This window comes from Rhinichthys klamathensis, unplaced genomic scaffold, assembly GCF_029890125.1.
Source record: "Rhinichthys klamathensis goyatoka isolate OS25496 unplaced genomic scaffold, OSU_Roscu_1.1 h1tg000281l_1, whole genome shotgun sequence".
Lineage (NCBI taxonomy): Eukaryota > Metazoa > Chordata > Actinopteri > Cypriniformes > Leuciscidae > Rhinichthys > Rhinichthys klamathensis.
In genome coordinates this window covers 6,301,929-6,329,442 of record NW_026606800.1, presented here as the reverse complement: position 1 = coordinate 6,329,442, position 27,514 = coordinate 6,301,929, and the positions used below count along the sequence as shown (strand labels likewise).

The 27,514-nt window shown below is 38.4% G+C and overlaps 1 protein-coding gene across 8 annotated transcripts in view; it reads right to left on the bottom strand.

Annotated features, from left to right (window-relative positions):
- enah (ENAH actin regulator) overlaps positions 1-27,514 on the bottom strand; it is a 112,277-nt gene that overhangs the window by 77,981 nt on the left and 6,782 nt on the right. The window contains exon 1 of one of the 8 annotated variants that reach the window (XM_056269534.1): positions 11,224-11,474. The exons of 1 other annotated variant lie outside the window; for it this stretch is intronic. In XM_056269534.1, coding sequence (XP_056125509.1) covers positions 11,224-11,237 — 14 coding nt within the window. In that variant the 5' untranslated portion in view covers positions 11,238-11,474. Of the gene's footprint in view, positions 1-482; positions 826-11,223; positions 11,475-27,514 lie in introns of those variants that run through there. 6 more of the 8 variants (XM_056269532.1, XM_056269533.1, XM_056269537.1 and 3 more) reach the window with 6 other exon arrangements.

Here is a 27,514-nt window from a genome sequence, read left to right as displayed (position 1 = left end):
AAGAATTTTAAGCACTTATTAGCAGTGAGAAAACAATTTCACTTGGTTGAGACCCCTTTGTGAGTAAAATTAAGACAAAAAATGAACTTTGATTTGGTCTGCAGGGCCATATTTGTGCGATGGGATAAACTAGCCATGAATGTTTGATGAGTGAATTTGCAGTGCACAAATGTTGGTAGCCTGCCACTGGTTTTATAGGCCAATTTGTGCATCTCCCATCCATTCCACAGGGAGCTATTAGTGCAAATGAAACTGTAATCTTACTGAAAACATTTTACACCACACTTCCTAAAGCAACTCACATCCTCCATAATTACAATAGAGCACTGCTTTATTAAACCCATAACCCCAGAGAGCAAAATTGAAGTAGAAAGTAAACCGACGTGAACCTAAACATGCATTTCAACAATGTCTTTGAGCTACATTAATGATGCAACAGTTGCAAAGGAAAACAAACCCATGAAGCCCGTGTGTGTACGTACCGGTGGACTTCCATTTTCGGAGACTGGGCGCATCTTTCATTCAGTATGAAGCCGGACACCTTGCATTGTGCTGCAGACTGGAGCTGCATGGCTTCCCCCGGCTCCGACGCTGCGGATTCGATCCCGATCACACACGCCTATTCATCGCGTTCCCTCTATTCAGAATGCATCGGTGATTCATTATTTAGAGATGGACGCAAGTCAGCGGCGCTTCTCCATGCTGCTCGCGTACACAATCCCGCTTTTCACAGTGCTGGACGGTAACCTGGCAACAGGCATTTGAGTGCTCACAGTTGTTAAAGGAGATCACGTTTGGGAAGATGAAATTGCTACGCTGTGTTAATACTGCTCAACTGAGCAGGCTTTTTCCCGCCCTGCCTCTCTCCCTTTCTCTCTCCCTCGCTCTGGTCTTTCCTACCCCCACCCTCCTCTCTTTATTCTGTGCTGCTCGGTTTCAATAGTGATTTATATTTACTGGCTAAGCTTTGTTTTGAAGCAGCATGTGCATGCAGTGATCTGTGCAGAATGAGGTAAACATTATTTCAAACGCATGATATGCAAAACGCTAGCCTAAATATTTAATGATTGAGAGGTAGCTTTGCCATCAAAAAGAAGGAAACACTTAATTTTGGCCTTAAGTGACCTCCCAGGTCACAAACATAGTTTAAGTAAATGTGAGTGTTAAGCGCTTACGTTGGCCTGCCAGTACTCAAGGCCAAGGGGTTGCTAGAGTTGCCATTAGATGTTGGTGTCATTAAACCAGATGTGTTAGTATTCAGGTAAGTTGATATATTGACTTAAAATTGATAAAAGATTTTCTTCAAAACTGCCCAGGGCTGGGTGATATGGCCAAAGATATTATCACAATATTCATACCACTGATGGCGAAGCATTCAACATGTTTGTTAAGTAAACTCTACAAAGTAAGCTACCTTTTAATTTAAGGCACTATAAAATCCATTTTATTTTTTCGCGATTCTGTTTTATGATTTAATACAAATTTATTATCAAAAATGCTGTCTAATGAAATTAGTTATTATTATTATTATTAATAGTAGTAGTAGTAGTAGTAGTAGCACTGTAAAAATTATTGTTGGTTTAACTTATTACCTGGTTGCCTTAAAATGTTCATTGAAAATGAGTTCATTGAAAATAAAAAATTTAGTTAATACAATGAAGGATATTGGTTTAATCAACAGAAACTTAAAATATTATGTTGTCTGAACCACATTATCTAAGTTGATTTGACAAAAGATAAGTTGTTTAGTGATAAAGGTTGTTTTTTGACAACTACTACGACTACTACGTCACAAAGACCTTTGAGTTTTTAGCAACACGCATCTGATCGTTTTAATTTAGGTCAAATATACAAAAATTACTCCGTTTATTATTGGTATTGTGGATTTATTTTTCATAAATATAGATTTAATTGCTCAACCCTTCATCCTGCTTACAAGTGCACCTTAAAAAAAAATTGAACGAAGAAAAAGGTTTATGCTAATATATGAAATATAACAACCCTGATCTGATACCCTTTGTAACGCAACACACAAAACCAAGCTTGTGTAGATAGTAACGTCTGTGTTCACATACTTGCATAGAGTCTGGGCCTTAGACACTCAGTAGAGAAAGACAATACATCGATACTATGCACTATTGTTTAAAACATTTTCAGACTACAGTGGCACAATATAATATAATCCCTTTAAATTTTACATTTTGTAAGGCACTGCACCTTCAAAAACAGATTTGACCAGCACACTTCAGCTTTGTTCCAACTGCTGGAGGCCAAAAAATGAGCAATCAATCTACACAAAATTGCTGTGGGAAAAGCTCAACATGATACTTACAAAAGTGCCACCGAGCTGAAGAGAGCAATAAAGTCAAATCAATTCAATTATTTACGTATTTGAAAGCATGATCTCCGAGCAGTAAAACAGGGAAACATGTGACAGATGCACTCTGGGGTCATGTGGTTTGGTGCATGGCACAGATCCTGTGGTTTGCGATTGTCTGGCTTGTCTCCACAGGAACAGATGGGTGTGAGTGACAGGTCAGGTGCAAAAGAAGGGCCTTGTCATTTTTTAGGGTGGGGTTCAGCGCGCAGACGCCTGATCATAATGCAATGTCACGCTCCGAGCGTCCAGTCTCTAAACTTGGCAATTAATCACTCAGGCGCTGACGAGGGCAGCACCGGTCAAGGACCCACCCAAATCAACAATCACTGACAGGGACAGGTTGACAGCAAGAGCAATCAATATGACTTTGGCGCTTCTCAATAGGGCTGTCAAGATACCAAACTTTTAGTAGTCAAAACCAGTGAAATTTCAAACTAACTGCCACAGCAAATATGCTAATAATATAATAATAATAATAATTTAATTATTGAATTGTATTATAATTTTCATCACCATCATTATTATTTCAACACTACAGCCAATATGATAATATAACACTAATGCAATATTTAATAATAATAACATTTGGTTGTTAATTCACCTTTTAATGCACAATTACTGTTTTTGTCCACAGGCCACACACAGTTCAGTAATTAGTGACAACTGCATTCTACAACCGAATTAACTAAAATTCAGGTAGTGTCACAGCATTTACAAAATTTCTATGTGGTGTGTATAGAGAGTGATTGCAAGAAAATCACAGGGAAAGAGGTACAAGCTTTGATTGCCAGATCTTGCAAAAATAAACAGTGATCAAAAACCAGCCCAGAATAAAACCAAAATAAATCTAAATGCTTTATATTGTCAATAAGACCAAAATATTTGTGACCCGCACCAAGTCCAAACAACAAGGCCAAAATACTTATAATTAGTAGACATGGCAACACTGCAACAGAGTGCTCAATGAACAACCCTCCACGGATGCACTGAAGCTCAAGTCGCCATTGGCTAGTAAATGTATCTTGCTCGCCAGACTTTTTACATGAAATGCCAGAACAATGCAAATGAAAAAAAAATCTACATAAATATAATATTAAATATAAATTTCTAAAACTATTAAAATAACAAGTCTAACAAATTAAGAACAAACTACAAGCAATAGCACAAATAAACACAATAGAACAAAGAGAAATAAACAGTTTTTTTCAGGTAGATCTAACAGTAGTTCTGATACATATTAGGTACATTATGTACAGAAATTGAATTAAGTAATCAAATGTAAAAAAAAACATTAAAAAAACCACTGTCACTGCATAGTCTGCACTGTATAAATTAAATATAGATAAATCCTTATTAAAAGTGATATTTTTGCAGTGAGTCTGTTGTAGGGCTGGGTATCGATTCAGATATTCAAATTCGAATCGATTTCGATTCACAAGCTCACAGTTCGATTCGATTTCGATTCTCGATTCGACTATAATGAATATAGATGTAATACAAATCTCAGTCTAAATATCAGTTATCATTTTTTAGACAATTTTTTATTACATTGATCTCACCTAAATGTTTGTTTTTAAAATGGGGTAATTTTTTTGTTAAGAGTTTATGCAACACATGGAAGCTTGATTTCAATCTTTGAATTAAATTGAAAAAAGTAGCACAAATAAATACAATAGAATAGGCCTAAAGACACAAATAAAGAGACATAAAAAGAAAAGTTTTTGGGTAGGTCAGAAATACCACAGAAACTGAATAAAGTAATCCAATGTAAAATAACACTGGATAGTCTTTTAGTCCTGACTGAATTAAATACATAATATAGCATTAATTGTAAGGAATTAGAATTAATAGCCTATGTTGTTTTGACAACAAAATTAATGACAGACACATATGGCTGCGTTCACTTTAAGAACTAGTGCACGGATCCATTACTGTTTCATTATACTGTCTGTCACACGCGTTTTATGCTTATTTAAGACATAACCGACCGTCTCTACGAGGTTACTCACCAAGACCAGAGTTTTGACATCATTTTGCGTGTTTTTAACTGTTAAAGCGATATAATCCACGAAAAAGAACTTTTGTTACTGGCGAGCTGTTTGTGAGGCGGATTTAGGCTTTACTGTATGTGCACGCAATGAAAAACATGCGCGAGTGCGCGAGCACAGGATAGTTTAAAATTGCTTGAATGTTTAAACTGGTAAAACTTAAAAAAGTCGTGAAAATTATAAACGTTAGTTAGGATGCAATGCTGGCCCGATTGTGCAAGTGAATCATGTCCCGACTCCTAAACACGAGTGTGTATCGACGCCTGCAGCGCTTGACGCTTGCCTTGTGCAGAGTGAGAAGACGCAGCACCGCGAGCCCTGAATATGGAAAAAATCGATTCGTGGCCATTGAGAATCGATTTTGAATCGACCACATTTTAAAAAACGGATTAATCGAAAAATCGATTTTTTTGCCCAGCCCTAGTCTGTTGTTTGATTAACATTAAAAACACCGACAGTAGCAGGAATACTAGGCTGCTGTCACTTTAAGGTATAATCAGAGCTGCCAACTCTCACGCATTGGCCGTGAGACACACGCATTTGATTGGTTTCACACGCTCACACGCCACACCCCCGATTTCTCACGCTGAAGTGTCAACCTGGTCGGTCAAATGCCTGGAAGATGAGTTTATCTATATATCTATACCTGTTGAGCCACTCGTGATCGACTAGTTATGGCGCAAATTAGTTAAAATCTCCCGTAATCTAGAGCGAGCACGCTCGCGAGACAGAGATTGTGCTCCAAACCACGTAGCGCGCGTGCGGCATAGAGGGAAAGCGAGCGAGAGACCTTGAGTGTGCACATGCATTTTATCTCTCGATTTTCACTTAACAAAAAACCGACTATGTTTACTAGGATACTCGCCAAGTCGGTCATTTTGACATAATTTTGTGTGAAATTGTCCGTTCAAGCAGAAGACGACGTGAAAGAGAGCTCAATTCAGTATTTGCGTGCTGTCAGACGCGGCTTTCATTTAAGGGATTCACTGCCATATTTAAATGCAGTTGTGACTCCTGAAACTTTACAGCGTGTATGTGGCCAGGCCACAGTCTAGCTAGAATACAAAAATTGGGAGTATACTGCCTGAGCTCCATGGTGGCAAATTGTACAAATTGTTGGGTTGGATTTAACACTTGCTGAAAGCAGAAAACGTTCACTCTTATTTTCCATTTCATTAATGGAAAAGCCACAACTGTTTTCAGACCATTGAGTGTTATCGCACTCCAGCAAATGTGCAAGTCAAGTACAGTGACAACAGACTCTCCCGTTTTGAGAGCAACGCAACAACGCAGGAATCAATTAGCTACTCTGGACCTGAGAGCAGTATGCTAATACGCTATGAACTACTTCAACAGCAAACGTAGACCTTTCGAATCTCACGTAGACTGTAGTTGGCGTGCAACATCCCAGACTTGTCAGGCGATGAGAGCCACCTGGAAGCACCAGGTTCCCGTGAGTGGGTGGCGCAGTCGGGTCAGGCTGAGAGTGTGAAACCTTGAGCCGCCATCGGCAGAACACATGGTGCATGGGAGGATGCATGCAACACCTCTGCTTATAAACCACATGTCCACAGGAGGCCTGGCACAGCCGTTTGGAGCTTTATGCCTCTGTCTGCAGGCACTGACAACACCACCATAGAACCAGTCTGGGCTTGTCCCTATCCGTTATACCCGTATTCCACAAGAATATAAGTCACTATATGAGTGTCTTCAATTCTCTATAGAAAGTCACAGTGGTTAATCATAACTGCATTGGTTAACCTAACTATGGCCATAAAAAAAGCTCCAAAATAATGTTCCTTTTATCTGAAAATATGAGAACCCACAGTCATGTCTATAAATTAGATAGTACTATATTGTGATGTGGGGTAAATATTTGCTCTGACAAATGACTAGATTCTAGGGCTGCATGATTAATCATATTTTAATCGTGATAACAATATCTGCTTCTCTCGATTAATTACAAATAATCGGCGTGATATGGGCCCGGTGGTTATTTGTCCTGAAAAAATTTGACAATTTGACATTTCCATTATCTTGCATTGGTAACAAGCCTCCACTATCTTTCCTGCTCGGGGTTGCCAGATGTCAAGAGCATAAATCCTCCAAACAGAGCTTTTCTCTTAAAAGTACGTTTTCTGTCCAGTGTTTTACTTTATCTTCCCCAACCAGACAACCATTAGCACACGCTCTTCTCTCTGAGCTGCAAAAAAGCGCTTATGATCGGACAAGTCAAGTCACCTTTATTCATATAGCATTTTATACAAATCAGATTGTTTCAAAGCAGCTTTACAGTGATAGCAGGAAAATGATGCATTTCGGCAGCTGTTCAACTGAGGTTAGTTCAGTGTTCAGTTCTGTTGTAAAGACCATTTACAAGTTCGTTTCATCTATAAAGCAGTTCTGCAAAAAATTATGTCATCGTCCAGCTCAATTCAGCTCTCATACAACAGCATAAGTACAGTCAGATCTATAATATTGTTGAATATTAAGAGTATGTTGAAATTTATTGATGTCTATTGTGAAATTCTGCTCAAATGAAAGTGTCATACAGCCAGTCTGTGTTCCTGTGTTACTACATCTGCGATTTGCTGCAACTAAATCTGCGAGTGAATTGTAATAAATCCAAACATGAATCTCGACCGACCGTATTGTTTGCGATCATGGTTGGTGAATAAATGCACTTATGCAACCTCTGTGCTACAATAGAAAGTAAAAAAATGTAACATTTGGAATTATTGGAATTAAGAGCAGGAGCCACTGTTTTTGTATTGATTTTCCGTTTGATAAAACGATCATTGTTGGATAAATAAAGTCCACACGCAACCTACAGGCCTATTAAGTGAACGATTGAATGATTATAGTGTAGCCCTACTGGATTCTATTATTAGCACTTACTAAATTACAATGCACTATAAAGTAAAAATTTACAATCAAAAATATAATAAAGATAATTAATGTAAATACTTTGGGTATTAATTATAATTGAATATTAAATCTTATTTAATTTTTAGCAGATTCATTATGAATCGATTTATTTTTACACCTCTAATTGTGATCCAAATATTGAGCTGCTCAAAGCTGAAATGCAAAACCATGCGAATGACTTTACCTTTACATATGCAAGCGCTCTATCCTGCCCCTAGCAACAACCTCCCAGCATGCTGCTATATTCTAACACATGTGACAGCAGACAGACAGACAGACAGACTGACTGCTAGGGTCTGGCTCCAAGCAGGACCCCAAACAAAACTCAAACCATCTCAATGTCACATGAAAAACTAAATGCTACAATTGGCATCAAGCATTAAATGACAATAAAACCCACCAAGAATCACTGTATTGCTTTACATAATACTTTTTAGACTTGAGTTATAACTTTATTTTCAAATGAACTCAATACAACAGTATAACCCCTAACAGTAAAAAGACCATGAATCATCTGAAGTGGTGAGGATACGACTCATCCGCACTTAGACTAAACAGTCTTCTGAATAGTGCTGACAGCAGAGTTTCTTCATACCAACACTTGTCACTTACAGGCAAAACCTTACAAAAGGTTAAGAGGTCACTACTGACCTGGTTTACGATTCTCAATAGCATCGTTATGCAACTATGGTCGCAAGTTCCATTGAACTCTATTGGTAACAATGGAACTTGCGACCATGGCTTTGGAAGAAAGTCAAGATATAGTACGGATTCATTGTTATTTTGGGTTTGTATACACGTGATTTCACTAAAGATGATAATCACAAGGTTTTTAACAAATCTGGTTTCGATTTTAGCTCACATTCTTTAACTTAAAAAGAAAACTAGAACTGGTTCTGAAAAAGAACCAGTTCTTGACTTCACTGATAATTTAAACTTTCACTTCAAAAAGATGACTGTGCCCTTCAAATGTGCAGAAAGAACAGCAGAAGGCCACAGGGCTCTTGTGTTCTCTGCACTCTCGGAAGCAGACAGACAGAAAAATCCCCAGATCTGTACCACACATCCCCCTCAGAATAACAAATGGAGGGTTGTAATGCGGCACTGTATTCAACCGTTCTTCCTCAAATACACGTTTTACCTTGTGTAAAGATTCATGACATCTACAACCTTATGATAATAATAATGACAGGTGTTGAGATGTTAACTGAGGAAGCATTACAGATGATTTCACCGGGACGCCAGCTATGCAGAGGGGTAGAAAGAGACTGGATTAGACCAAGCAAGGCAATGCTAATGATCTACTGCAGCACAGACACAAAGACCCATACAGAGCGTCAATTTCCCAAACAAACACATACGGCGATTCCAGGTGACTTATTCAGCAATCACTTTAATCAGCTCAGCAAACTATAATGACTGTACATGCCAGACGCCTGCTGCGTCATGACAGAGTGCATTATAAGCCAACAGATTTTATATTTAGACCCTCATTTGCATGTATAAAAAAATGCAGCTGAATTCCATTATATAATAATCACAAAGCCAAGAAAGAATCTCCCGAAATAGCACGCATCGTGTCAACATTCAAACACACAGATAAAATAAATGTTAAAAAAATAATAGCAGGATTTCCCATCCACTTGCAAATACAGGAAGCATGAAAAAAAGTGTATGCATGTGTGTTTATATATATATTTCTCACGCACAATCCACTACAAATTCTGAAATCAATAAATGACAAGTCAGAACTTTAACAGATTTTAGAAATGTACACACATGGTGCTCATCTGTAGGTAAAACAAGGAAATCAAAAGAGTGGAAAAATAGCCTACTCAATCAACTTTTTTTTTTTTTCTGCAGGTGCACCTAAAAAAAAAAAAAACACACACACCTCAGGGGAATTGTAAACACTTGTAAATATCAGACCTGTGAGACTTGTCTTACAGAAACCACTTTGACAGAGGTGACTGTCAAATATATTGAAACAAGTCAGGTATATTTGTACAGTGCTTTTCACAATGCACATTGCTTCAAAGCAGCTTTACAGAAAATAGTGTCTTAGTACCCCTAGAGATAAAAAGGCAAAAGTGACAAGAAAAAAAACTAAAAAAAAAAAAAAAAAAAAATCACACAATATTGTGATTCTGAATAAACTGTTTTGTACTGTATACAAAAAACCTGTCCTTGACTACACTGCTGAGCTAATTTACAAATATTCCCCATCTGCTAAGGATATATGCACATGCTGGTGAGTTGCTAATTTATTGTTTAACACAGGGGTATAGTTCAGCAAAAACATCAAAACCCAGCTGGCTGTGGGGGGAGAAAGCAAACCACTATGACTATTAGAATCCATTGAGTCATGATACCTGTGAGGACTAACACATTACCCACAATATCTAGTGAGAAAGGTTTAAATTAATTTCTACAAAAATAGAACATGCCTGGAATGGATACACCAACACTGCTTTCATTTGGCAAAACATGAATAATATTTCAAAACAAAACTGCATCACTGGTTAAGGATTTTTTTTTTACAAAAAGTATAAAGTTACACTTTATACTTTAAATGCAACAACAAACATCATAAAAATGATGCAATTCAGAAGCTAAAAACAGGTTCAGTATATATAGTATTTGTTACTTAACATTAACTTAAATTCAGTTAATTTATATCTAATTAATATTAAAAATAATTAAAAATGTATTGATCAAGTATTATATTGTCTTTACTGAACAAGCTACTCTAACCATGTCACACTTTGATAAGCGCTCTCTATTTTGTAGGGCTGGGGTAAACGATTATTAATTAAACGATTAGTCTGTAGATTATTTTATCGATTAGTCGACTAATCTAACGACTAATTGAACGATTCTTTTTTGTAACAGGAGTGCACATTCAATGCACAACAATTTTTATCTGGTTCTTACAGAGTATCTACAATGTAAAATGTTTGGTAGCCAATGGTAGGCTACTCAAATGAGCCCTATCACACTTGGATGTGGTGCTCATTTTAATGTTTTGAGTGCTCATAAAAAACATCCGGACTGATTTTTCGGTTTTGTTGACGGGGGTGGGGTTTACATGCGCTTCATAAGGCACACACGCACATTTGCACACACACGCAAGGTCTCTCGCTCTCTCCCTCTCTGCCGCGCGCTACACTGTTTGGAGCTCGCGAGCTCTAGATTCCGGGAGATTTTAACTAATTTGCCATAGTTAAATTCCCATACCTTCGTTGATTTAGTGCGAGCTGTTTTTTTTTAGGACTTTTTCTTTTGTTGGGACTTTTGCATGGCTTTGTTGTGAATTCTGTGAAGAGGTTGCTGTTTCGTCCTCGATTCTGCAATGTTTCGGTCTCCCACGTGTGTGTGGCGAGCTGTACCGCCGGGAACGGTGCAAAAAAATAAATACATAAATAAATAAAGAAGCGTCGACAAAAAAATATGACGTCGACGAAATTGACGTCGATGCGTCGACGTCATCGACGCGCCGCTACAGGCCTACTATTTTGGTGTTTTACGCCCTTCTCTAAGCCTAAAATAATTCTGTTGGTCACTGTGTTCATCCTATATTTAACATAAGGTGGTTGAGTTTAAAATTCACTTTATGTTGCGATAACCTCAATCCACTTTTACTTCAAGTTAAAACCTTATCAGCAAAAGCCAAAGGGTATGGTTTATAGTCTCTATTTTTACTCGGACACCAGAGAACACCAAGATTAGCTATCAGGAAAGCCATCCAGTATGATTAATTTTCCACATGTTCACGATACAGAAATATCCAGAATTAATTTAAAATAAATCCTCTACATGTCCACTAGATCTTAAAGGCCTCAACTGACCACTTTCTAGGAGACTTACACGTCACGTGTCATCGCTGCGTGTTCCAATCCTCCACCCGCAAGGAGTCTGCCTACTACTGTCCTTCTCTAAAGTTTCCAGATTCCTCTGAGCCCGAGGTGTCCTCGAAGCGGTCAGCCTCCTGAAGGGTCTGTGGGACTCCGAGACGAAGCCGGGACAAGCTTTGCCGTTAGGGCCCCTCCCTCAGGGTTAAATCGGTCCGGCTGGGCAGTCCCCTCAAGAATGTCCCCTTCTCCCTAAAATAAACCTGCTGACTGAAGGGTGTCATGAGCTCACTGACTTTTTTTTTTCTCTTTCGCCCTACGTCTCTCATTCGTTTCCCAACTGGGGCAGTGGAGCAGTGACAGTTCATTTACTGTCCATTAAAAGCAAACCCAGATGGGATGATAGAAGTCTAACAAGCATGAATGATGTCTGGTAGTTAAAAAGCTATGCTTCCATGAAGGTCACAAGAGGGCTACAAACCACAGGCTTTGAAATAAATGCAGTATTACGATGAATTCAACTTTAATAGGTCTTGGTCAACTTTCAGGATTCGTATTTCACATCAACATGCTCCTGCCCAATGTTTACAATTCACCCTTCGCAGGGAGTTTGATTGACACCCAATCATAATCCGCCATCCGCCATTTTTGTCCGACAAAGCAGTTAGGAGAGTTAGTAAACGGTGGATTTGAAAAACAGTGCTGACGTCTCTCCACGGTTGAAACAACATTACTTCTGATGTTGTTCACTCATGTATATTTGATGCTATAAATTAACTAGAAGGAAGAGATGATCGGTTCACGGGCAGCTTTAACTGAGGCTCTACAGCGATCGGTCACGGCACATTAAAGAGGCACAAAGCGGTATTTATTGTTTAAATTTCTTTTTAAAAAATGAATACATTTTAAAGTTGAGACTTTACTTTTATCAAAAGTAACCTGGTCTGTCCTGTCTATCAGCACGTTGTCAGAGTCCTGGTGTGAGAACATGGTGTGGCGTAAGAGCGGCGTGGCTTGTCGGACATAGCTACGGTAACTAAAGGAGGCGGGGTCTTTGCGACCAGTCAAATGGCTTGAACACTGTATTTCTATCCCTCACAGCCTTGTTTTCATTCCTGTAACAAATGAAATATGGCGCTACACTGATTAAGGTCTATTGTAATACAAAGAAAATGCAAGTAATGCATAAAGTGTTCTTTCATTCATTCTTTAAAAATTTAAAGGTTTTAAATCTTTGAAACCAAGTTTTGTCAAGCCCACATTCAACTCTTTTCTCTTTTCAATCGCTTTTCTGGTTAATTTTTTAGTTTAAGTTTTATACATTTCTAAAATTATTTTGAATTATTATGAATTACCCACAAGCAAAAATAATACTGGGTTGTTTCAACCCATGTTCGGGTCAAATATGGACAAACCCAACCGTTTCAAAATTTAAACCAATGGTTGGGTTTGTCCATATTTGACCCAAACATCGGTTGAAACAACCCAGCATTTTTTTTTTAATTGTATGAATTATTTATTTTAATGAAAATCAAAATGACTTGTAATTCATCATAAACACAGGCCTACATTCAAATTGCAAATTTGCCTATCTCAATTCACATTCAGGAACTGATTTGGTATTTAAACGGCATTCTTTAGCGCACAGTATTCACTTCTACTTTCAAATGTTCCAAGTGGCAAGGAACAAGAGGCTAAACACTCTGAACTCAACCCTTAAGGTCTATTTCCACTCAAGCAAGCAACTTCAGTACATGTCGTAGTGATGTAACTGGCAGACAAGGGGTTAGTCCTTCAGTCCGTAGAGGCTTTTCTAAAGTTACCATGGTGAGGAGCTCTGCGGTGAAATCCTATCCTCGGAAGAGAACGCACAGGCCACCGAAACCAAACTGCAAATCTGAATGAGCTGGGATCCGAACAGAGGGCCACTATTAAATAGATCCCTTAAAATGCAGACAACCCTGTATCTTTCTCCAAGCTAACCTTTCAATCCAGGCCATTTGTTGAACTTGTCTCTATGGTGACTTGGCCTCGTCCGTCCATCTGAAGAGATGGGACCGATAGACTTGGAGGGGATTGGAAAGAAAAGAGAACAAAACTTTTGCTGTTCTCAGACTATCTGGAACTTGGTCGCAACATTCAGAAGGACAGCCAAAATCATTTTCTCCACCTCTGGTTTGGAACAGTTGAGAGTTTTTGTGGTGTTTCACATAGCAAGTAAAGCATGGGTGAAATCCCATATAGCAACCACAGTGAGGGCCTGCATGTTGTTATTGAGGAACTGAGGAGCAATACAATAATTCAAGCATGTAGTCTGGAAGGATTTGATCTGAATTCTCAAATAAAAACATCTGTGGCAAGGAGTGTTTGCTAGCGACAGGGTGTTGCTACAACAACGTGAAGGTAAAGCACACTGTGAAATGCAGTTTCGTCTTTGAGATCATGAAATGTTGCCAAAAATGTCTCACAAAGTGCAACCAATGCCCACAATAATGTGACAATCAACCAACCGCAGGTGACAACACTGGGTTTTACTGGCACTGTTTAAAAAAACAAAAAAACTATCACTATTTCTGAACATAAACTATTCAGTATGACAGAAAACAAATCGAGGGTAATTTTGATCTGCTGAGCAGAAACATACACTTCAGGCAGTGGCCTTCTTGTAGCAGCTGCCAAACTTGTGTCTAGTTGTTGACAAAGTGCTGACTATACAGCTCTACACCCAGTTTCTCAGGAAATACTACATCAGCCTCTGGCCATCAGCATTCTGATCTCTATACAACCAAAGCAGCCGCTAGACACTGCTTTCAGATGCACTTTCCTTTCTATATCGAAGCACAGAGAGCTGCTGTTACATGGAATCAGTTAAATATTCAAAAGGAAAATAAAGCAGATTCTCCATGTCCACAAACTTACGTCGGAGCCATTTATCCACTTCATTTATCCATTTATAACTTCTTTGGTAACGCTTTACAAGTGAGGTTTAATTTGGTAACATCAGTTAACGCATTAGGTATCATGAAATAATCCACAATACATTAAAAGCATATGTTATTAACATTTTAAGTTTTATAAATTAATGCAAGCTAATGTATTATGAACTAACATGAATTAGTTAGTTATGGAACAATATGATGGTGAGTAAGTGATAATTTTCATTTTAGGGTGACTTTCCCTTTAACAATGAACAAATGTTATTTTGAAATGAACCGAGATAAATTTATGCTGTAAAAAAGTTAGTGATACCTAATGCAACCAAGGTTTAAATCAAGAAAAAACATCTGGATCAAAGAGGACACCCTTACAAAGCACAGGGAACAAAACACATTTCGTCTAGGCTGTAAAAGCCTCGGCTCCTGACTGGGTCAACTAAAAAAACCCAGGTCACCCTCAGTGCTCTGTCACTCAGCTTACCAGCAGATTTCAACAGGCACAAGCTGGATCTAGCGCTTCAGTGATGCTGAGACCATAATCCCTAAATCTTTTAATATCATGTAGAAAATTTTCAGACAGAGGAGAGAAAAGTCATGGACAAAGATGAGGTCTAACAGCTGGGTCAATAATAGATGGTAGGAGGTATGACAAAATCATGTCATGGCATAAGTGATTTTACATCAGAGTAACAGTATGCATCATACATCTATTCTTGCTGGAAATGCAACAAGAAAAATTTGCTTCATTTACATAATGTGGCACTGTCTATTTTTGGAGTATTCAGTAAACTAAATACAGTATAAACAAATGTGTTTTGTCAATAGTATACTTTGGTGAAGTCAAACTTACTACTGAGGGCAAAAAATTATAATTTGTGGATTTGGCCATTCGTGTATTCGATAACAAAACTTTGATAACAAAAGGCTACAGACTTGAGACTAGAATATAATTTTCTCACTCAAACCTATAACTGCTGCTGCTTCTGATTGCTTTCAGAGGGAAAAGCTGGCCGTAGCTGCTGGTCTAGGATCAGTTAACTCTGTAATAATTGCATATTGGCAAAACATCAGGCAAACGATCCTGTGCGTATGGGCTTGCGCTCTGGAGAACATCAAAGCTTTCTATTTTCAACATGTTTTTTTTGCAGCGTTGAGCAATGTAGCCAATCTCAAACATATCAGTTGATTTTTGGAGCGCAATGGCCAATCAGAGGTGTATAAGTTAGCACAATAGCACTGAACAAAAACTCCAGCAGCGAGCAGCGAGTGGTTTCAAAGTTCTGCACACTCACAAATCTTATCATTATAATAATTATGTAAATAAGAGATTAAATGTGCAGAAAATTGGAACTTGAAAGATAATTATATTTATAAATGATTATCACTTGGAGACCCACCATCTTAATGGTGGCGAGTACTCACAAAGTTTTTGGTGCACTTCAAGGTCTGTTTAGGTCTGTTTCTCAGGATCATAAAAAATTGATTGTGGGTAGTCAATTCTTTGGGACTGAACATAAGAAGAATCTCCAGAATTACATTTCCTCGTAGGACACATCTGACACAAAAAAATACACAGGAATCCACACTTAAATCTACAAGGTCATGATCATCTATCCTTCTTTAACACATCGTCCAGCATAAAGACTACATATGACACAGAAAAAACACTATTATTTTGAACTAAATTGTGTACATGAGTGGTCGCCAACCAGTTAACATCAACTGATGGTTTAAGCTTTTAGGAGAAACAGGCAATCTATTCCAAAATCATTTTAAACAACATGACTTGTGTGTAAGCAATAAGGTACGAGAGGCTGTGCTGTATCGTGAATAAGTAACGGCTGAAGGGCGTTGTTAGGTACGACGCGAAGCAGCACAGCTATTGACCAATCAGAATCAAGGATTGGAACTAACCGTTTTATAAAAATAAATAAAATGAACAATATAATGAGACTAGGCAGCAGATTGCATGATATGTAATTTTGATGATGAGCCAGAACATAATTTCTTCTTTTTTTTTGGATTCCCTAAATCTATAAATCAAATAATATTAATAATAATAATAATAATAAATGAGTTTAAGCTAATACCTGAAATAAAGTCCTTTACACTGAAGTTAAAACGGTGGTTTAAAATAAACCAGAACTGAACGCATATTTAAATGTAATAATTTTAGTATGTAAAAGTGTAATGTAATGTAAAAGTAAAAGTTTTATTTTATTTTATTAAAGTGTAATGTAAGAGTGTAATGTAACATAAAAGTATATTGTGATGTTAAAGTTTTAAGCTTGAGTTGTAAGCTCATTTCTGATATGTATAATTTTAGGTAGGTATTTGATTGTCTGTAAGTGACACATTGTGGTAGTTTTATTCTATGAGTCGTAGTTTTTTTTATTGTATTTTTATTTTTTATTTTTATTTTTATTAGAAAAGCCTTCCTAGGGACCTGAGATGCAAATTAGCTCTTGCTATACTCTCTATGTGCAATACATATTTTCCAGTTTTGACTGGGATCATGTTTTTGTACTGTCCCTATACAAATAAACTTAATAAATAAATAAAAAATAAATCACTAAATATAAAATATATGTGCAAGTTACAACAAAAACAAAAGCAGAGCAGTCATCTCCCCCAAAATAAACTCTGAAGCAAACTGAAATAATGTTTTCATTAATACCCCTCCGAGTCCAGAGTCCCACTGTTCAAGTCTTTCTCTCCTGCTTTCACTGAGGTAATCAAGTCCACATGGAGGTGAGAGCGAGCCGCTCCGGTACCAAACATGGCAATCAGAGTGTGATGAGTCATGCTCCCCTTTAAGCTGCCTTAACCTCCCTGCTCTCCATTTTTCACTCACGGAGAATAACTCAGGAGTCAGAGATCTGGATGCGTGCGGGTCTCCACATTCCACTCAAAGCTGGAACTTTAAGTGATCTCGATTGTTGAGCTCATAGTAAGCTGAGGCTACTCCAAAGAGGACCCCCAAAAAAATAGAAAATCACTGCATACTTTCCACTTCTTCAGGCTATCAGTCACAGGGGCACCAAACTGATACTGAGCACCAAAGCAGCACAGTACACTTCAACCATGCAGAAAACCACAAAGAAACTTCAAAGAAAAATCTCCATGATAGGTAAACTTAAAACTCAGTGATGAAAGACAATGTGAACCATGCCAGATTGTTGTGGTTAGCCAGAGATCATTTACACATACACTACCATTTAAAAGTTATTTTTTTATGTTTTTGAAAGAAGTCTCTTACACTCAAAGCTACATTTGTTTTTCCAAAAATACAGTAAAAACAGTAACAGTGTGAAATATGATATAAATGAAAATAGCCGTTTTCCATTTTAAAGCTGCAGTCCGTAGCTTTTTTGGGGTTAAAAATGATCCAAAATACATATTTGAGAAAATACATAACCAGCCAGTGTTCAAAACTCTCTGCTTGCCTCAGCTCGATTCAAAGCGGTAAGCTTGTAATAATGTTTTTAATTCCAGTGGTACTGGTGGATTTCCGCGGGAGATTCGAGCATCTTTGCGTCATTACATAGTGGTACCATTATGTCACATCTGTACACATAAAGAAGGAGTCTCGGCTAGTAGGCTATATTGCGTGTGAGGATGCTGGAGGTGGAGATTTATAGCCTTTTCTCACAGCGCTTGATATGATTAAACTTATCAATTTGATGGCGGATCCAGAAAGGTTCAAACGACAAATCACCAGTGACAACTGGAGACTCAACCGCTGTAAAATGCAAAAGACTTCGTTCGGACTTCGGAGTGGCTACAGAAAAGAAGAGACTGCAACCGGACCCATGCGAAAACAAGGATACATATTGGAAGGACATTACATGTATCACGCAATGCTTGCTTACGTTGTTAACATGAACAATTTGAGAACAAAGTATAATTTGCACGGTTTTGCGTGATATTATAACTTATAAGCGATTGTTAGATTTAATCAGCACGATTTACTGCAATGTCAGAACCAGAACAAAGGTGGATGTTTCTTACTAGTTCAGATGACATTTTCCGGTGAAAATTCTTATGTTGGTCATACTTCCAAAAAGTATAATCTGTGCCATTATCCACACCGGTGCGGTGACTGACAGCTGCACACTCTCCTCAAACACTGTGTTCATCCGCGCTGTGCCGTGTCGAGGGTGTTGAACAACAACTCACGTAAAGTTGATAATTCCGCGAATGACTGCAATTGCAGATTTCGAACAGAGATGGCAACAAAGAGGAAAAACGCCAGACTGCAGCTTTAATATTTTATCTTGGTTTAAAAACTCAGGATCAATATTATATGATCCTTAATAAATCATTCTAATATGCTGATTTGGTGCTCAAGAAACATTTCTTATTATTGATGTTGAAAACAGTTGTTCTGCTCAATATTTGTCTGCTCAATATTTGTGTGGTAACTGTGATATATATTTTCAGGATTCTATGATAAATAAAAAGTTGAAAAGAACAGCATATAACAATGTAAAAATCTTTACTAGGGCTGCACGATTAATTGGAATGAAACCCCACACGATTTGGCAAAGGCAGCGATCATTGCTCCATCTGAACGCCAGAGGGCGCTCACACAGACACGCCAAATATGCCCCGCCGCAGAAGTAGACACGCACGTCATTCCAAGAAATCCCTATGGGCATCATACTATTCATACCATCATACTAATCCCTATGGGCATTTGCTTTTTCAAATGCAAGTTATGAGCAACTCAAACTCGCAGTGCTTTCAGATGCCGCAGCATTTACCACGGATCACAGAGCCGTACGTCACTGACAAGCTGCACATAAAAAAATAAATTTAAAAAAAAGCAGCCGTTGCCATTTCATAATAGCAATAATACAAATCGGTTTAAGCACGATTTCCATAATAATTGCGATTAATCGTGCAGCCCTAATCTTTACTGTCACTTTTGATCAATTTAGTGCATCCTTGCTGAAGGCATTTAAAAAAAAAAAAAAAAAAGGAGGTACAACAGCCTATTTAATTCTAATGGTTAGAGAGAGGAAGGAAAACGGTCATGTAAAACTAAACTCTGGTGCAAGAAACCTTGACAAACATTATAAGGGATTTTAGTGGGAAAAACAAAATGCTCTAAGTGTAGAATACCCTTTAAACCTAGTTGACGTGTCCTGAGCACACTCAAGTGTCTCAAATAGAGGATGAACAAATACCCTCATGTGCAACAAAGACCATATAAGACAAGATAGAGTGTGATCCAAGGCACATTTGACAATAATCCTAACTGATCTGGCAGCAGTTGTCTTAATTAAATCCCAACTGGCTGCAGGACCTTAATTACGAAGCAGAAGCCAACCACGGCCATGTGACCCCAGCCTGGCCCTGTGCTAACACCCACTGCAAACTGCATTCACTCAAGACCATACTGCCTCCCTCGGTTTCTATAAGTTCATTATACCATCAATCATCCATCTCTAGGGATTAGAGTTTAAGGTCAGCATGAAGACTTTTTTTTGTCATTTACATTAAAGATGCAACTGATCCATTCATTGTCTATTTGATGAATATTCAGTAATATGTGGAATTTGATCATCATAAAAAAGCATTATGAAGTGTACTTCTTCACCTTCAAGGTTTAGCCGTTATATAAAGTGTTCTTTGTAGGGTGTTTTAAAGAGAAAAAAGTAGTGTATCCAGTCATTCAACAACTCTATGGCTTTAACGGGCAAGCTGTAGTTAATCACGCTGTGCGCTGCACGGCTCTTAAGTCAGCCCAGACTCTCAAGTCAGCCAAAGAGTCCGCTTCGGGGGTTTTCAGCAAGACTGCAGCCTGAGCATTTTTAAGCCATCTGAAAGGAAAAATTCCTCAGTGGAACACAACCATATTCACATTTTGCAATTTGTTCTCAGACCCTATGGAGTATGTAATTGATTTAGATATTAGTTGACTTTAAAATTATACCATCTCACCCGCTTCTTAAAGGGGTTTTTTCTTACATGTGGCTGGAAATAGAAATATGCCCCCTTCAAGACAGAAACACATTCATCAGACTCAACAAAATGTTAACTACTTAATCAATACTATAGTAAGCGCTCATTTACCGTACCAAACAATAGACCAACAAATAAATTAGTTATATCAATATTCATTTAGAGAAGTAGTATGGAAAACAGTCCTTGATTGTTTAAATAATTGTTTTGTTTTGTTTTTTAAATCTACTGGCTATAGTTAATGTCTAGATATTGAAGAAACAAAAGCAAACAATAAATCAAAAGGTGAAAAAAAGATTAAAAAAATAAAAATAAAAAGAGTTCACCTCTAGTCATAAAATTTCACATAATTCAAACACAGAAAATGATCAGGAGGACCATTCATACATTTGTGCAACTCCTTTTCATTGAGAATAAAGCATATCGGGAAATCTTTCTTGAGCAAAAACCGCTTTAATACTTGGCTCGTGATTAGCAGAACGTGTCGAGGCCATGTGAGGAACCCCTTCAACGTCTTATTCCTCTTAAATCATAATTTCTTCCTATTAATTACGAGCTGCTTTGCTCTGGGTCTAACACTCTTCCTTTGCTCTGCGCCGAGCACCGTATTCCCTCGCGGACAGCGGAGAGAGCATTGATCAAATGAGAAAAGGGAAAGAAGAGGAGAAATTCTTCACATTCACTCCGGGGCTGGCCACGTGCCATGAAAACACTCCAGAGGCCCTTTCAGCACATGGCCAGTGGGAGGATGGGGGGGTGAAGAAGAGAAGGGAAGGAGAAGTGGGAGGGCTAGTTAATATTCTGACAGCACAACACAGTCAAGACTGGATGCCGCAATGAAACTACACCAAATTCCTAATGTGCTCCCACTGGCCAGCAGGAGCAGGGAAACTGCACTGTCCTCTAGAGTCTAGACTGCCCCAGAGGACCAGCAGCACACATATAGATGTGTGACGGACGGTAGTTGTAATGACCATCTTAATTGAACCAATGGTAATCGGATCATGTGCAAGAAAATCCATTGTGAATACAGAATACTGGCCGCCTGACAAATAACAACTAGCATGTACTGGTAAATAGTCTGGATGATTCTATATATCGGTCCATGAAACCCTGTTAGTCTTCATTAACCCTCTCTGGGAGGGCTGACAGGTGTGAGAACATTCTGCTGTTGATGGCCTAATGAAAGGGAAGGCCCTGTTGTCTGATGTTGACTGAGGCTCACCTGTTTCTCCCACTGGTGCGAGTGTGTTTGGGATTGACACAAGGACAGGCAGAAAAATGACAACTGAATACCGAAGTATGTTCAGCTGTTTTAAAACCTTCAATGCTGGTATGTCAATTAGGGATGCACCGATATTAACATTTTGGCCGATAACGATAATTCTTTATATTTGAAAGCCAATAACCGATATATTGGCCGATAAATCTAAATCCAAATTTTTATATAATTTTTGAGAGCCTGATTACAAAAACAAGTCTCATCGTGTCCCAATCACACAATTATAATGATGTTCTCATTATAACTATGTAGCCTATATGACAGACTTGCGCTGCACATGTTGCACTTAACTGTATTTTCCTTTTTTGAAGAGATTTCAAACATATTTCAAGCAATTCAAAACCATCATTGCGAACAGTGCGCATCTGAAGTGTATCAGCTGAAGGAAATAATACATTATTTATCGGCTTTAATACATCAAACTAATTTTCTTATCAGGCCGACAACAATAACTTTAAAAATGATATCGGCCGATAACAATATGGTGGCCGATGTATTGTGCATCCCTAATGTCAATGTTAGTAACACAAGTGACACAATGTTAGTAATTACATTTGCTCATTTTTATATTCAGCCCTGATGCTCAATTTGTAGCTAGTAAACCAAATACTAGAATAATTTTGTACATGTCTTTTAATAATTTGTAATGTATATGCAATGTAATGTGTTAAAAAAATTTATTATGGTAATGGGAATTGTGGCTATATTGTGCTTAACTGACATTGTTTTTGAACAACATCTTTTTCTTTCTTGACAGCTTTCATAAGATTCACCTAATTTATGAAACATCATGTAAACTGGGCTTCCTCTGAAAGGTCAAAGAGAAAGAAGTGCACCTTGAAGGTGTGGAGTTTACATGAACATGCCACTTTCTTAGAAGATAAGACCGGTGCAGAGCATGTCCCGCTAACCTCGGCACACACCCAAACCCTGGAACAATAATAAGGAAAGAGGTCTGAAATCCTAGTACCAGCAGAAACGTAACATAACTCTCAGACTAGGAAAACAGCAAGAAAAACACTCAGGGGTAATAAAAACGACGTCTGCAGGACAGCTGCCCTCTCTTTCGGACAGATGGGTCAACATAAAGACCACCTGTTCGATACATAAACCCTGAGAGATCCCAAACTACAGACAAAAGGGGCAAAATGGGCTAGAAAATGGTGAGGATTTCGTGAAACTCTGAATAAGAAATGTGCTCATGAAGAAATGCAAATTGCCCAGCATGGATGGAAGAATGGATGTTTTATTGAACCCCAAAGAGAATGCGACAGGGAAAAAAACATGCAGAGCAGTCAAGTATTCTTATGTGCAGAAAAGACAAATGCTACAACACAAAAGCCTTACATTTCTCAGTCACAACATCTGTTGTAATAAGTGTCTTTAAGCCCTGGGCTGACATATGCTCGTTTCTGCCCACTGGTCAACCTCAGGACAATGTGTGTTTTTTCATGTAGAGCATTAAATAGTGCATTAAATCATGATTGTCTGAAATTCTCCACAAGATCAATCAACACTAAATATACTCTATTGAAAGAAAGAGCAAAAGTTTCTGGTTGTTCTATACATTCATGTTTCAAGTTAGAAAATTCCCAAGAACGATACTCATTTAAATTAGCTGATGTACTAAAAGTAGCTATAAAGATAACCAGCGTGCACAAAATAGAGGACTGATGGGAGGAAAGGACATGGAACTAGCAAACAAGGGCACATTTCCACTGTAGAAGAAAAGAAAATTGGGGAGGGGGGAGAGTTTGCTGTAGACAGGATGAACAATGCACTCAAAAATATTAATGTTAATTTACTTAATCCTTATTTTTAGTCCTGTTTTCCAGTAAAAATCCATGAAATAAGAAACATTTACTTGAAGAAAACTAATCTAAGTAGTTAAAACTAAACTTAGACAATATTAAGCACTTTCCTTACACAACCAGCAAATTGTTTTTCTTGTTGTTTACCCCACTACATTGCTATATTTATGCTTCAAACAAGAAATAAAGTACCAAGAAAAACATACTTAATTCAATTCATATCCTCAAACAAGATTCAAGTAAATTTCTCATTTTAAGGATGTTTAGATATTTTACCAGAGCTGACAAGCAGGTCATGGTTCAAAACACACACACACAGCTATGATTAAAGGCATCATCAACCTTCGACTGAAAAGTGCTGAAATGGCCAATCTCAAATTACAGTACTGGAGCACAGCAAAAGACAAGTAATTCCTAAGATAAATATCATGGAAAGAGAGATATCACACACCATAAACTCCTAAAAGGTCAAATCCTCTAGTCAACCCTTCAACAATTTCACAGATATATGATACACAACGAGACACACCTGTAATAAAGATAGTCGTTCCAAAGATGATTTCTCTCACAAAAACAGCTCACAATCTCATGGCACATCAACCATCTCAGACAACAGAAAAGTATGCTTCTGGCAAAGGATGGACATGAGAAATCATGAAGAAAACACATTAATTGTGTGACTCGATGTTGCTTTTCAGCTTCAAAAATGTCACAGCAAACAACTAACACCAGCAACAACTATGCGAAGTCAGTTCTCCAAAATGAGAATTACTTGGTTGTATTTATGAACTTGTGGCATTGTGAAGATCCAACTCTGAATGATTGGGTACATAAGCAGGTAGTGCCATTATGAGTCTGATTAAGTCATTTGTGATGCTGTTTTCATGTTATGTTTTTTTTCAGGGATGTTCTCTTGGCTTGTGTGCTCTGAATGGCACAGCTTGAGGTGGGCAGAAGGCAGATGGGCTGCTGGGTTCAATCGTGCAGCTGGATTAGGCTGTGCTCAGATCTTTCAGAAGCACATGGGATGACACGGAGCTGCTGCATGGCGTACAGGCTGAAGGATCAAGTGAAGCTTCTTAGCGGTGGCATATTAAGTAGGGAATGCAGATGTATCCTTTACATTCAATCCGATATTGATAAAAGGGCAAAAAGAGAGATTAAAAAAGACTTAGAGACAAGCTCACATTAATGAAACATATGAGAAAGAAAACAGTGCATGGGGGGGGGGATTGGGGGAAGCAAGAGCCGACTAACCATAAAGAATGAGGGGGAAAATATCAGATAAATAAACTCTTGTGCTTGTTCAAGTAGGCAATTTTTACCAAATGCCAAAGTGGGATATAACAGTATCTCAATCTCCAATAATGCGTTCTGATCTTTCAAGGCCGTTTTTGATTAAAAGTCTTTAGAATCCAGAAGTTCAATTTGATGGTTCCTCTATCATCGGGACTGTTTTGTTAATCGGCCACAAAAGCAAGAGAAGGTTTTACAGCCAGTGTCCAACAATCCAGTTTCAGGGTCCAGCTCTATTGTTGCACTCACAAAAGGGAGATGTTTTATTCACAATAGCAGGGCACTATATTATGTAGGGCATCGGGAGCCTGGCGACAAGGAATGCGGACCGATTGCCTCTCAACCTTCAAAGCTTCTATCGATTGTGCAGCTTTAGTTGCTTTTGTTTTTAATAGGCATCAGTGCATCAACAAATTCTAATTTCATTCAATGCCGCCAAAGCATCCTAGTTGGATATTGTGTGATAACTACATTTTTACATTCTAAGGTCATCTTTACTACAGCTAATAATTGAAATGCAAGATGGCGCCAGTTGCATTTTCTTTTCTTTTTTAAACGAGTGGTGCAACCCTCTCACTCGCATATGCTACTAAATCTTCACTCTGGGCGACTAAATAATGTCTATCATTAGCCATTGGCAAATAAATTCTTAGATTTTACTCGCCACTGTGTGTGTTAGAGGCTAAGTATAAGTTTAGCATTGATATATTTTCACTCGCTGAGCGCTTGAGAGTTTCGCTCTCCATCAAGCGATCTATACTATTTCAAATCAGCTCAATGGATGCGCAGTGTACTTGTATTCAATGTAACAAACTCTGGTAACGCTTCCTACATACTATGTACTTATTATAGTAATTACAATTACTTGGTGATAACTAGGTACTAACCCTGAACCTACCCCTAACCCATGTACTTACCTTATATTAGCCAGTACTTTCTAGGTAAGTACACCAAGTACACATAAGTACTGTACTGTAAAAGGAAGTGTTACCCAAACGGTACTGTAAAGGCGCACGAAGCACCATTGCTTTTCTGAGAGCGTTATGTTTCTCCTACCGACGCAGCGATTGAGAGTCTTGCATACCACGCAGAATCGACGCACTACATGTAAACTATATTCTTTGTTGTATTTTCCTGTCCAAATAACGGTTCACTTGGAATTATTCAGTTTTTAAGAACAAGAAGATATGCCGGATTCTCCGGCAGTGGGTGGAACTAATGTGCAAACGGCAATCTCATTGGCTAGCGCTCACCTATAATCATCCCGTTTTGATTTCAGCAAATCTGTGGAACGCTGATAACATGATTAATATTCATGAACCCTGCAGCTCATCAATCATAGTATTTAATAAACTTTTTTTTATAGAAATGCTGAATGACCATTGACCAACAATATCTTAAGCACCACCACCACCAGTCCTAAGTTCAGTTCAAATTACAAATATGCATTCATACATGGTTACCAAGTTTTAGTTATAATTACAGAAGTTCTATCATTAAATAGTGCTTGATTATTATAATATAATGCTTGATCGACTGATGTTAAGTGTACGTTCAGATATTCTTCTATTGCTAAGGTGTGCGTAGAGGGTTGTGGTGTGGTATGCAAGATGTAAAAGTAGCGCCAGTTTCAGTTACTCAGACAGATATACGCCATTACCATGGACGACAGGGAGTACTAGGAAACATCTGACTGTTGAATGCCGCAATTGACCAATCAGAATCAAGTACTTTTAAAAACTGCTGATTTTTAATACTGAAGGATTTTGAAAACCTTGCCATAGCAAGGAATGCATTTGCTGATAAAGAAAAGTCCTTATCCAAGTCGTCTTTGAGATGGCTGTACAACTGTGCAAACTCATCAGAATTCTGTGTTGTGATAACATTCACAGCTGTTTCAACACTCTACACATTAGAGTAATTATCCGTGTCCTCCTCCGCAGAGGCGAAATGCAAGCACCACGCGCTGCCCCTTAAGCTTCTTACAAACCCAAACTTCACATCGAAAAAGTGTCCTTTCACAGCAGCCTAAAGGGAGAGTACCTGCTGAAACAGTCGTTCCAGCTACAGAAACAGTTTCACAGAGGGACGGTGGTAGAAAGGATGCTGTTGGACGACAGTAACGAATCCGTCGCTTGCTGTTTTGCTGTGTAGCAAGCCATCTTGAAAACAAGATGAGGGAAGCTGGCCAGATTTCTAAACCGAATGCACCCACACACAGATACACAAACATTTCATCTTTAATGCAGATGCTGTATCTGTTCGAAGTGAAAAGGCCTTCATTTTGATGCAGAGATTCTGAACAGAATGCAGATATTGGGGATTCTTGTTGATTGTTGTTGATCCCTAGCCTAGAAATCTAGACGCACCCTAGCGGCAGCGAAAATTATTTCGCAGCCAGTGTAGTCTAGCAACTCTCCATAGGCTTTTGAGCTGGAAAAACCAAAAACTGGTCAGGCCAATCACATCGTGTATAGAGTCGGCGGGCGGGCTTAACACAATGACGGCACAGTTCATGACGTTCCGCGTGATTTCCATAGGTGATTTCCCTGCTACTTGAAAACAATGAAGATGCAGCGGTCTTTCGAATCGGTTTTGGCCGCGACTCTGGAGGACTTGGAGTTAAGAGAACGTCACTTAAGTCATTCTTAAAAAAGGAAGATGTGTTCGGAGTTTTGCCGACCTGATACGGCAAAAGTTTAATATATCAATTAGCTCCGCAGGTGGAAAAACACATGGGACTCACTCATCCACAACCGTTCGTTGCTCTGGTTGGTTGTAGCGTTATCCTATTGCGTGCAGAGGGATTTTGAAAGGTAACCGTTTATCCCGCCCCTCGGATTGAGGCATGTCAATGGAGAGTTCCCAGACCTAACATCTTGATGTAGGTCTGGCATGCCAGGCTAGTTGATCCCGTTTTTAAAAACACTTTTAAACACTTCCGTGTGCTCTCAAACGCTCCCATGCGTTGATCATTGTAGCCAATCACAGAATTATCCGATGAGCACGTGA